The sequence below is a fragment of the Pyrus communis genome, chromosome 4 (assembly GCF_963583255.1).
Source record: "Pyrus communis chromosome 4, drPyrComm1.1, whole genome shotgun sequence".
Classification (NCBI taxonomy): Eukaryota; Viridiplantae; Streptophyta; class Magnoliopsida; order Rosales; family Rosaceae; genus Pyrus; species Pyrus communis.
The window spans coordinates 3,352,882-3,365,778 of NC_084806.1; the positions used below are offsets into that span (position 1 = coordinate 3,352,882).

At 35.9% G+C, this 12,897-nt stretch overlaps 2 protein-coding genes across 2 annotated transcripts; both read right to left on the reverse strand.

Annotated features, from left to right (window-relative positions):
• Positions 1-46: 46 nt before the first annotated feature.
• On the reverse strand, positions 47-6,644 carry LOC137731009 (uncharacterized). Its single transcript, XM_068470046.1, has 15 exons — positions 6,252-6,644; positions 6,036-6,170; positions 5,584-5,740; positions 5,087-5,142; positions 4,658-4,717; positions 4,385-4,540; positions 3,984-4,112; positions 2,480-3,169; positions 2,102-2,294; positions 1,805-1,998; positions 1,606-1,710; positions 1,340-1,479; positions 823-1,101; positions 391-717; positions 47-271 (listed from the first exon to the last, which is right to left on the reverse strand). The coding sequence occupies exons 1-14, from the start codon at positions 6,546-6,548 to the stop codon at positions 447-449; spliced, it is 2,862 nt and encodes a 953-aa protein (XP_068326147.1). The 5' UTR covers positions 6,549-6,644; the 3' UTR covers positions 47-271; positions 391-446.
• A 1,147-nt stretch (positions 6,645-7,791) lies between these two features.
• LOC137732453 (uncharacterized) lies at positions 7,792-8,994 on the reverse strand. The gene is made up of 2 exons (XM_068471762.1): positions 8,623-8,994; positions 7,792-8,323 (listed from the first exon to the last, which is right to left on the reverse strand). The coding sequence occupies exons 1-2, from the start codon at positions 8,981-8,983 to the stop codon at positions 7,926-7,928; spliced, it is 759 nt and encodes a 252-aa protein (XP_068327863.1). The 5' UTR covers positions 8,984-8,994; the 3' UTR covers positions 7,792-7,925.
• Between the last annotated feature and the right edge of the window lie 3,903 nt (positions 8,995-12,897).

The window sequence follows — 12,897 nt, forward strand, 5'->3', positions numbered from 1 at the left end:
AACCATCCATAGATGTAGGTTTTAAAGTGTAAATAAGGTGTTGAAGGAATATTGAATGAGGTTGCATGAAAGCATGTCGAAAACATTGTCAAGATACAAAATTCTGGATGAATTTCTAAACATCGAGCAACCGATATAGTTCCAACCAAAATTGGATACAAATTTTTTACTATGAATACATTTATAATAACCTAAACGTTGCACAAAATTTGCACCATAGAAACTGCCTTCATCTGTCTCCCTTAACGTCTGCGATGCAAGGCCGCCATACCTGCAATCAGTGAGCGAGCGAGTGAATTCCCGAAGCACCAACATTAGTAATCTATTACCTAAAAAACGTAACGGGAAAAAAAAATATCAGAAATGCTGCTAATATTGCCAAAATATTACCTTGACCTTGAAGGCAAAAGTCATGAGAAGGTACTACGCAACCAAAACAACCAAACTCATCGCCTTCTCTTCTTGCCTTTGCCTTTGCCTAATTGCCCAGACTTCATAGCGTGTTCTTGTTCTTGTAGGAAAAGTCGTACCTTTCCATATTTCTCAGCTTTTTCTTCTTCCATCAGCGCCTTATCCCTCGCCTTCACCTCGTACAGGAAAGAATTATCCTTACGCAGTTCACGAATAGCCCCTTTAGCTTCTTGCTTCAAAAGTTTCTTCATCTTTCTTCTCTCGGCTCGTTCCCGATCTGGATCATAGTCTCTGCCCTTAACAAAGCTGCATAACAAAATATCATTCAGCGGTTACTCCAGCAATACGTTCAAGCACTACCCAACATAATAACATTATGACAATTGGGTACGGGAGGTAAAGATAAATTACTTCTCCTCAAATTTCGGATTGAGCATTTTGATAGCCACTGGCTTTTGCTTCCGCATCTGAAGTGGTTGCCGCAGAATGTGATGTTTATCTGCTTTTGTCTTAATCAGTTCAGCAACATCTTTCAATCTGTCTGTTAATACTTGTGGCATATTCTCCTGTTCTGCCACTTCAAGCAACAAGACTGAAATTGGCAAAAATATTTCGGGAAAAGAACTGAATCCTTCGTAAATGATGACAAACTCACGTAGAGTTTCAATCACCGTAACCAGCACACTAGCCCTGAAAATTAAAAGTTCCAACTTTTAAAGTCGTAAGACCATATGCAAACTTTACAGTATTGTTATTACACAATTAGAATTACAAAAGCAATAATCTGGTGGTGGCAAATATCAAGTTGGACCAATTTTGAGGATCATTTATAAACAGCAAAACTGAACAGTCTGCATAAACCCTAAACAACATACATCATGTGGGCACTTCCACAATGTATCATTGAGTAGAGTAACCATTTCCTAACCTGAAATTGTCAGAGCTGAAAAAAGAGGAGTCCTCCGGCAGGTCCACTATTGTGAGAAAATTCAGAGGATCGACCTGACCTACGGATGCATGTATACATAAAAGAGGCCTGATTGCTTTTAATTCCATAAGATGACAAAACTGCAAGAAAACAAAGAGAGGATTGTTACTTCACCATATAACTGTAAATTAATTTCCTTCCGATGACAATAAAAACATAAGGTGCCGCCAAATATAAAAAAATTACGTTACAAGGTACAGTCATACCTGAGAATTTTGACTTGCCATTGGCTTTCTGTCTTTAGCTGCCATCAACAATGTTGTAAGAAACATGACTGCTTCAGGACAGAACTTCCGAGATTGTTTGGTGATCTACATAATACATTAATTAAAAGAAAGAACTGGGAATTGAAACTGTTGGACAGAACAGTAAATCAACCAATTCATATAACTACGAAATACATACACTGAGAAGCATAGAGCACAAGAAAGAACCAACTGCAGTATCACGACCAGACACGATAGGACAACGAGCCAGATATTCACACATCAACAGTGTTGCTGGAGTCATGACCACATGACGAAAATCAGAGCATGGAAATATCAAGGACCAAAGCCTCAGAAGAAATAATGTCTTTGAAGAAGGCCAACAACTCTTTTCTGTAAAAACAAAACAATGACAAGAAGTCATCACCTTAGCAAGAGCAAACTTGTCACTATGCTACCAAATAAACAAAAAGCTAAAGATTTCAATTTGGATTACCTGGGTTCTTAACTGTCTCACTAAATTCTGTCCGAGCCCGTAAAATTCTCTCACGAGCACAAATTGCAGCGAAGTATGGAGTCTCCATACTCATCTCAATCAATGGCTTAACCAAAAAATTTAACAACTCCATATTCAGTGGCTTTTTATTTGCTAATATGGCAAAATACTGCAGAAGTACACCATAAAATACCTGGAAAATGGCAGAAACACTCATGAGTACTTGGCAAATATAATTAAAACCGAAGATGTACATCTTCACTTGACTTTTTTCTTGAATTAGGTCAGATATTAAATCCGACAGTACAGAATTGTTTTTATTTGACACATAATTTCAAAACTCATTTCCAAACATAGAAGCAACAAACAGTTTCATACTTGCATTTTCTTCCGGTTTTCTGCTGCAAGCTTGATTGCATTGCTTTTCCGGATTCGATTGATAATCAAGACAATGTCAGCATTAGAAAGATTATCCACCAATACACCTAATTCTTCGAAGCTTTTTGGAGCTTCAATTAGGTATGGGAGGTCTGATTGAGTAGAAGGTCGTTTACCGTGCTGAGATATTTTCTTGGCATCTAAAAAATCACCCTCTTTTTTACCGGCTTCAGCAGCATCAACTTTTTTCATTTTTTTCAGCTTTCTTGGTTCCATCTCTTCTTCGTCAGCATCATCATCCTCTTCATGTGCTTCAGACCCATCTTCTTCTTCTTCCTCCTCATCCAAATCATTTCCAAGATTATCATCATCACTTTGTTCCCAGTCCTTCATAAATAGACTCTTTTCACCTAGATTAATATCTTTATCAGATCCTTCACTGTCATCCTCAGGACTTTCTGAATCCTCAGAAGCGTCGCCTTCTTCACTCTCAGAATCACTAGCATCATTTCTTTCTAGAATCTCATCAACCCAACCCTTTTTAATCCGTGGCTCTTCATCAAGTGAGAAGGAATCACCAAGATCGTCTCCAGATATGGGTCTTGGCTTCTGGTTGGATGGTTTCTCAGCATCTTCATTGTCATCGTCGCTATTGATGTCAGTGGCAAGCATCCTCTTCTGTCTCTCTTCCTGAATTGTGACCCAAATTCCAGTGAGCGTTCAATTTCATGCTAAAAAGGTACAAATGAGATACAACATTCAATTTCTGAGTTTTTTGTTCCACTAAGTAAAGGGCATGTTTACTTATCACGAATGGACATCCTAGGTATGGGTATCATTCCCAACATATCTTGTGTTTACTAACACACAAGGAGATAAAAAAAAAAGAGGGTCCCCATGTCAACCATGTATGGAATCATCAAAGAGGGTTGTTTAGATCATACCTGAACAACCAGGTATCATTCCCATTCACGACTTCTCCCAATTAAACATGCCCAAAAGGAAATGGAAAGCCTAACGTTCAAAAAGTTGAATATAATACATTTTGTTGTTACAGCACTAGAATCAAATTGTACTAGAGATGACACCAGTTAACACACACACACACACACACACACACACACACACACACACACACACACACACACACACATATATATATATATATATATATATATATATATCAAATGAAGGATATATCTTAGTGGCCAAAAGCATATACACTGCATATGCCAACACTCTACTATTATTTACTAATATGGACTGATAATATTGCAAATGACTTAAAAATTTGCACTATTCCTTGATCATGAGGAAGGAACTACAATCATGTATGTACCAGTGCTTCTAATTTGGACATAAATTGATACCAGAACATTGAACTTATTAGCAACAATATAAATCCTCAACTTAAAGCAAAGGCAGGTGCATTGGCATATCAATTAGCATGCACATGACATGCATGAATGCAAAAAAATTCATAAATTGTAACAAAATAAGATACCTCTAAATGCTCAAGCTGCTCTCTCTCCTCTTGTGCTATCTCTTCAGGTGTCTTTGTCCTGTCTGAGGGTTGAGCACGGCTAACCATGACTAGGTTGCCAAAAGTTTTGAAATACGAGCGGGATTTTTCCTGCCAAATCCAGAAAACTACATTATTTTCCAAGGCTATACTAAGTTAAACATTTAGAACTACAGCTTCACACAATATATGTACAGAAAACACACAAAATACAAAGGATTAAATTAAAAATCGAAAATTGGAAACAATATAAAGTGGGCCCATGACACACAAATTGTAAATATCAAGGAATTAAAAAAAATCTTAAATAAAAGAAAAAAATTAGGAAAAAGAAAACCAAACCGTAGAAGTTAGAAACCAATGAAGGACCTTCATGGAAATACCTGTTCAGAAAGCTCATCCTTCTTTGAATGCTCATTCGGAATCTTCATCTCTGGTTCAGCAATTTGTAACAGTTTGGAGGGCACTATAGATGTGAAAGATTTGTCCAATTCTTGCCTAAAATCTTCTAGTTCTTCCTTATCTTTTGCTCTTTCTGCCTGGAATGGATCAAAGGAAAAACAAAGGAAATCATAACTAAAAAAAAAAAGGTTTCCAGAAACGCATGTAACCATTATCATCAAACAAGTTAATGCCATAAAGAATTAGAACCCCACCCTATAATATTTGTCTTTTGCCATAACCTCCTTCATTACTTCCTTCTTGCTTTTAGGTCTCTGTAGTATGAAAGCAATGAAACAAATTAGGATCATTTATAAGGGGAGAGAGAGAGAGAGAGAGAGAGATAAAAGAATAGATTATAGAGGGAGAAACAAGAAACAGAATTACTTTAAAACTACAATGACTTTCTAAATTCTAAAGGGAATTAACTCCTCTAGTAAGTCTGAACATGGTGAAACATCATACAAAGAGCCAAGTAGCGAAGCAAAAATGGTAATTGAAGCGATCAAGAAATGTAAATTAAAATCCTGAAATACAGGTACAATACCTAAACTCTAACAAACAATTTTTTGTATGTGTATATCTAAAACAATCTTGAATTAGGATATCACACAGCAAAATTCAGATAGCAGAAAAGGCCTCACATTTTCCTCTCCTTCCATTAGATCACCGTCCATTTGATCAGTCATGGCTAATCTTTCTGCAGAGAACAAGGTAGGCACCATTAGTGCAATTAGCATAATCCTAACAATCAATCACCAAATCATAGGGAGATGCACATGTTTCCTACAACGTAAAATCACTGAAAAAACTTTGGTTAACATCAAAGTCTGCTATCATTTTGTGGGTTTTTACTTTCCTTTACTCCATATGAGCAAGAGTTCCTTCGGATACTTGTGAGACAACAATAAAGCCTAGTCCAGAAAATAATACTAAGTATGAGCCAGAATTGTCCAACTCAGCCATCAACCGCACGTACTTCTCTCCAAACATTACAGTGGAAAATCATGGACATGTCAATAGCCAAATATCAATTGCTCACTGAACCCTGACTGATGCATTCTAAATCTAACTTGCACAAATGAAACGAAAACCCTACTGGACAAACAAACAACACAGACAGAAGTATCTCTATCCATACTCTTAGTTTTAGTGGTTTCTGTGCCGTCGTCTTCATCTTCAGGCAGCCCATCATCCTCAAAATCATCCCTTTCAGATAATGCACCAAGACTTTGAAATTCAAAGTCGTCTTCTTCTCCATCTGATAAGTTATACTTGCTTTTCTTGTTCGTCTTCAACTATTTAAGAAAATGAAGAGAATAACAAAATGAGAAACGAAACACCTTAGTAACAAATTACCCATGATTCCATGAATTAAACTGAATAAAGTTCTGGAATAGAGTTTATAATTGCATATAAAGCTCGAGAAAAGTAAAGGAAATTTAGATATCATATGTTAGATATGTACATTTTAATGAGGTAAGCTTTGTACAATGAACTACAACTGTTTACTATTTCCCTATATTTCCTGGTAACCAAACAGAAAACAAAGCTGACCCCAAACAATGGCAGAAATTCAGAAAATGAACTTACTTGACGCTCGCGCTGCGCACGCCGAATGGCCTTATCGAACTCGTCCAGCTCGTCATTATGCTCCCCAATTCGCTTATCAACAAAGACCGAAGCTTTATTACTCTGCTCGTACTCCTTCAGCAGCGTATTCTTCCTCTGAGCCACCAAAACATAAATAAATCAATAAAATCACAAAATATGAATTAAATTCAGCAAGGGAGTGACGCAATTCAGTACCTTTTCAATGGCGAGAGAGCGGGAGAGGCCAACTCGGCGCTCTTCGCCTTTGCGCTTTTTGCCGAGAATGTCGAATTTCCTCCGGGACCAAATGGTTTCGAAGGGGTTAGGTTTTGGGGGGGCCTGGTGCTTCATGGCGACGGCGTTCGGACCCAACTTATTCTTCTTCTTCTTCGCCGCCGCCGCCGTCTCATGGTTGTGATTGGTGTCAGCTCTGCCGGGTTTTGGTGATTTGGCCTCAAAAGGGTTGGGTTTCGAGACGGATTTCTGGTGATGTCTCTCCTTGTGTTTCGCCATTGGGGACTGGTGTGAGCAGAGAGGAGATGGCGGTGGTTTAGGGTTTAAGCATTCGAGGAAGAAGGAGGCGGGGCTTAGGGTTTTGAGGGAAGTTTTGTTTGTCGGTTGGAATATGGGAATTTGAGACTGACGGGCCGGGTTGGGAACAAATCGAATCTGAGTCGGGTGTGGGTTGATTCGTTTGAGCCCGCCTCACTTATCTGTGGATTGTTTGTTAAACATTGCTTTTGATGAATGGTAATTAACATTTGTTTTCTCCATAAACAATTGTGGTGTAGGAGACTGGACTTAGGGTTTCTAATAAAACTACGGGATATAATATGAGTGGACGACAAAATTAATATATCATAGACCTATAAAATATAATTTTAATAAATAAATTCACGTGTTATAACATAAATAAATCGATAATATTAAAATAAGTAGTACCAAAAACATATTGACTAAGTTCACCAGATTAATATATAGATAATTTGAATTTTCTCTATATGGTGGTTTCCAATATAAAATAAGCTTGCAAGGGAAGGTATATGAATCAGAAGAGTTATTTCATGTTTCCATGTTGGAATTGTAGATGGAAGATGGAAAGTATACAGAAATCGCTCCTAAACCCTGACAAAGCTTTGAGAAGGCGCAGCAGATGAAGGGCCCTGTGTCTTAGAACTGACCTGCAGCATATATTTCAGGTCTATATCGGACTGAAATAAGTGGCATCTCTTCAAAGAAAAGATATAGGGCCTATCAGCAAGCTTCTTTAATTTATGCCCTTTTCCATTTTCTAAGCATGACCGCCTGCTCGGGCTTTACCAGAGGGCAACCATTCTTTGTCCTTCCATGCATATCATCTTTTTCTTTTTCCCATATATATATATATATATATATATATATATATGTATGTATGTATGTATGTATATATGTGCAAACTATCTGATCATAATCATACTTACACCCATATAATTTGAAGATTTGAAAACATCCATTGCAATACTATTGATTATTTCCGTCAACTTCGTCAATTTTTCTAATAAATACGAATGTAAAATAAGAAATTTCGTCGCCTTCTAGATCCCATGTATGTCACCAATCATGTCCTAACTAAGGGAATATGTCCCAAAGATGCTTTAGTGTGAGGTTAGCTAGGCCTTTAGGTCCTTTACTGATACTAGAGGTATGAAACTTAATAAAAGGAGTCGGGGGACTCCACTGTCTCTCCAAAGCAATAACAGACTATTGGCCAGAATAATTGCAGTAACACTTTTTTCATTCACAACCACCCTTTTATTTACAAACAGACGCAGAAACAATCATAATTTGCATGCAGTGAGATTAGACTATCATATATATATATGCTCTTGTCTTGGACTCTTAATGACTTAATTAGGCCAATAGCCAGAAATCTTTCTGGCGCTTTGTAGTAATCAAATACCCTCCAACCTTCCTGCTTTTCCTCCTCACAGCAACTGCCATGCAACTGGCATTTTGTATACAGTACTCCACCACACCGCCGCTGCCGCCGCCGACCCGGTTGCCGGCCCACATCATCAGCAGATGCCATGTAGTAGACTTCTTTTTCTGCCCCAGAACAAGCAGTCCCACTTCTTGTTTCTTTGCCTCTTCCAGTATTGTTGGACCTTTCTCCTTATTCCCTTCCACCACCACTGCAACCTCAATTTCTACCTCTGGTCTCTTCAACTGACACATGTTCCTCAAAGAGTGGACAAGTGCATAAGCCCTTGGAGATGGAGCTCTCTCCTTGCTGGCCTCCTCACCTTTAGCTGTAATAAAATAAGTAAGACATTATCATAAATTTTACATAATTTGTGTGTTTCTTACAAAAGTAATCTTAAATCGGGCCTTAAGTCATATATACTTTACTCAAAATATCAAATTAGAGTTCCATAAAAGGGAATTGTTATTAAAACGTCAAAATAGTCATTATGCACCTGTTTGCATTAAAAATGAAAAACAAACGAGCAAAAGACGACGAGTACAAAAATACTATTTTAGAGTACTAATTAATAACAATTCTTTATGAAAACCGACAAATTAATAAAACAAAAATAAAATGTCCAACCTTGTTTTGAGTTTGAAGATTTGGTGACATGAAGCAGCACAATTTTATCCTGGCTTTGCACAGTGTGAGAGAGAGCCCATTGGATGGCTGCTTTGGCTTCAAGGCTGGAATCAACCACAATCATGATTTTCCGAGCTATTATCAACCCAGCTTTTTTAGGGTTCTCATCACCACCACCACCAGCTGCTTTCACTTTCTCTTCTTCTCCAACATTCCCAGAATCCTCAAATTTTCCATCACTACTTTTTTTAGCGACATCTGAAACATCTGGCTTGGACTGTATCGGTGGTGAACGAACCCTCACGTGTGGCCTAATCCTGTTTAGGCAGAAATTAGGCAATTTTGTGCCTATTTTCCCCATTTTTCCTGAGATGAAACTCAATGGCTTTGAGATGCCTATAATTCTTATATATATAAAGAGGACTGAAGCTGAACAAATTTCTAGATGTTGGTCTGGGGGCCATGGTGTTAATTTTATTTCTGCTTTGCGTTTGCTTTATTAGTCTTTTTATTTTTTTTTATTTTTATTTTTTGCCGTGTAATCATGTTTGTTCGTTGTTTCTTCTTTTTTTACCCCCTTTGTGGGTGCTATTTCTGAACGTGCTTCTCATGAAGCTGTAGGGCCATGCAAGGCTATGTGGCATGTTAGGGTAATCAATTTATTTTTCAAAGCAAAATAAAAAATACTATAAAAAAATAACAATATATTGCTCACATATCGACAATTTTAGTAACAAATAATATATCATGATGAATATTTATTTCTTTAATTCATATAAATGATTAAACAACGTCTGATTTGATTGATTTTTTGTAGATGAATAAATATCACTATAGAATATTTTTTGTAGATAAATATCAAGAACTCTACTGTGTTAGGTGAGATGTTGTTTATATAATTTTTGTGGGGTTTAATTTTCATTTTTGTATTCCTAGTAGTGCTGGCATCCTCTTAGAGCAATTATTAATGTAAGATATATCGAAATTCAGATAAGAAAATTATAACTTTGTGCAGAAAGGCTTTTAGTTATGCATTATGTATCTGCATAAACAACTAGCGTGGCTCAAACGCAACCAAAATCATCATTGTGAGAGAAATCAAATTTTACACACAAATCCAATAATTTTTCACGCATTAAAAAAGGTTTATAAATCATTGAGCATGAAAGCTCAACTGCAGTTCATACTTTAGCATAAAATTTTCAGAAATTACAGTGGGATTTCTTGAGGTTGGTCTATATTTGATGCTGACTATAATTACATGCATGTATGGATAGAACTATATGACTCATGAATCATGATGATTAATAACAGGTTTTATAATTTTCGGCTAACTGTAGAAAAAATTGCACTGGTTAGAAGTTTTGGTTACAGCGAGATCATGCTCAATACGTAATGCATATCGAGCTACGACATGATAAAACAAGTTAATGGTTGTGCTTGAAAACAAATTTTGTTTGTTAAAGTGCTAAATCTTTCATTAATTAGGATGCTAAACCACTTTACAGAAAGAAAGGACGTGCCAACCTCCATTTTGACTTCCAATCTCAAAACAGCCAAACAGTACAGACTTGTGAAAGAAAAAGGGTTTTCTGCATGTCTTATCAAAGAAAAGTGGCCAAACATAATCCTGTTTAAGGCAATTAAGCGAGTAATGTTGACTTGTCACTTCACAAATTTGTTGATTCAACTTTGAGTAGGTTAAAGCTCCGATTAGTTCACATTTGTCGACATTTTTCAACAACGATAACGTGTTACGTAGTATTACAAATTTACAGTCACATAAAAGTTTCTCATCACAGGAGTTTCAGTCATCACACAAAATATGGTATTTTATGGTCACTGAACTGTTGTAAAACACGCGTCTCCTTCCTATTTCTTGACTAATTTTGTGACATTTGTCTTGGCACTTAATCGGAATTAACACTGTTAAGTTCCATTATAACATAACAGAAAAGGAAAATAATAATCTTATTAGATCCTCTATGCAAATTGACCGCACCAACGACGATTTTGATTTAGATGGTTTGTCCGCCAATTGCGAGCGCACGCCACCAAGACCGCCCACCCTGCTGATCTCTTTCAATCTCAACATGTGGGTTTGCATCACTAGCAATCTTCGCATTATTGTTAATCTCTTTCTCGAAAACTTTGGAAAGATTGGAAAACTTTGGATTCAGATCTGAAGTTGCAATTGCCTAAAATTGTAGAATTTGAGTCTCTAAGACTCTAATGATATCCATCATTTTTTAAGGTAAACAATAATAGTGAAAATTGGTGTTGTACTAGAATCAACCTGGGACCGCAGCAATGAACGGAGGAAGAAGCGTTCGCTGAAATGTATACAGAAGCCGATAGAATGATGGGATTATCATTATTTTTTATTTCAGTTATGTTTTAATGGGCTTAACAGTGTTAATTCTCTATTAAATTTCAAGACAGGTGTCACAAAATTAACGAGACATGCATGGAGAAGACATGTATTTTGGGGGAAACGCATCTTCGCCGGATCATTTTCCTAGAAATCTTAGGTATTATGTAATCGTGATCGTTCATCGTATATCGTGCGATCAGAAATTATTTCTAAATTTAAATTTTAAAATTAAATATCAATAGTACCTAACGAAAACTGACCGCATGATATACGATCAACAATCATGCTCACAAGATCCCAACAAAAAAGAATTCGACGAGAATCCTTTTCCGTATTTTGGGGACATCATCCTCTTGGTAGTTCTCTCACACACATTTTTTTTACAAGTAAACGGTTAAAATTTAATTTGGTAATTCTCTTGCACACATTTTTTTTTTTGCAAGTAAACGGTTAAAATTTAATTAGATATTTAGATAAATCTCCACCATTCATTACTGTTGAATATTGAGCAGGAGAGAATAGCTCGTTATTCTTATCATGTGCCAATTCGGCCTGCCCTCAGTTGGTTGCGCCCATATCGTAACAGGCTTCAAAGTAGGTTGCAAAAACAGTTGGGCTTCAGCCTGAACCAAAAACCAAAGAGAGACTTGCATAGGAAGATTCGATGTCAGCAACCAAAGCCCACAAGAAATCTTACCTCTTTTGTTTTCTGAGTCTGTGACCTTTTTTTTTGGAACTTTAACAAAAAACTTTTAGTACTATTCATTTTAACCGAAAATTATATTTTTACATTAAAAAGTCAATTCTGGTACTATTCACTTTACTTTTTATTTTGTCATTATGGTTTAAACTCAAAGTTTTCAAGTCATTTTCTTTATTTTATTTATTTATTTTTCTGGTAAAAGAAAACTTTGACCTTTTAAGTCCTATTTTAAGCACAACTCTTTTTACCGCTTCTTTCATTTTTGTTTTTAGAAATAATAGCGTTAGTGAGGGGAATTTATCAATAATAGCAAAAAATTCACTTTTAATTTCAAAAATATCATTTTTTATAAAAACTTTCAATTGTATTTAAAATCTCATTTAAATAGACACAAATACACTTAATTAAAGTGGATAATGATCCAGCCAGAACTGCTGCATACAATTTGCATCAAAACTACGGAAGCAATTATTTTCAACTACAAAAGCAATTTGAATAAAAACTACATAAGCAATTATGTTAAAGTTACATTAGGTAATTTACATAATAACTACATTGCATAAACACTTGAGAAAAAATAAAAATGTACCCAAATACATACAGACCCATAGCAAAGAACCACAACTCAACGACATTTAAGTCTTATCTATTTCTCTCCCAAAAATCAACGAAACCAAAGAACCAAAAAAAGATACCGACAGAAATATGGAATAAATTAAAAAATAAAAAGAAAACGTAGATGAGGGAAAATGAAAAAAAATTAACCATCTACACTTACTGTCGTTTAGGGCTACAAAAGTCTCCACTAGCCGCGATGCCTCCACCATGGCTCCACTATTTCTTAGATTTTGCCGTCAGAAATTCATCTAATAGGTTTTGATTTTTTTAGTTTATTGGATTTTAAAGTTTTAGGGTATTTGTGTCTATTTAAGTGAAATTTTGAATATATTTGAAATTTTTTATAAAAACTGGCATTTTTGAAATTAGAGACTAATATTTGGCTATATTTGATAAATACTTATATTGTTAAATGTTAAGAGAGGAACTCTTTAGAGATTGAATCACATCAAAATACATAAATATTATTGTTTTCTACCGCAACGCTTTTTTAATGTTGTTTTCTGTTTGGTTATGTGGAATTTTTTAATTGTGGACAGAGAGTGAAGCCTGTCTTATAGTCTTTAAACTCTCACTCATT

Bases quoted from the DNA above. Each gene is read 5' to 3' on its own strand.
- LOC137732453 (XM_068471762.1), bottom strand. From the start codon at position 8,983: ATGGGGAAAATAGGCACAAAATTGCCTAATTTCTGCCTAAACAGGATT. The intron at 8,324-8,622 runs GTTGGACATTTT...ATTTTATTACAG, and splicing joins ATCTTCAAACTCAAAACAAG to CTAAAGGTGAGGAGGCCAGC.
- LOC137731009 (XM_068470046.1), bottom strand. From the start codon at position 6,548: ATGGCGAAACACAAGGAGAGACATCACCAGAAATCCGTCTCGAAACCC. The intron at 3,170-3,983 runs GTATCTTATTTT...GTCACAATTCAG, and splicing joins AGCAGCTTGAGCATTTAGAG to GAAGAGAGACAGAAGAGGAT. The intron at 1,999-2,101 runs GTAATCCAAATT...TTGTTTTTACAG, and splicing joins TGAGACAGTTAAGAACCCAG to AAAAGAGTTGTTGGCCTTCT.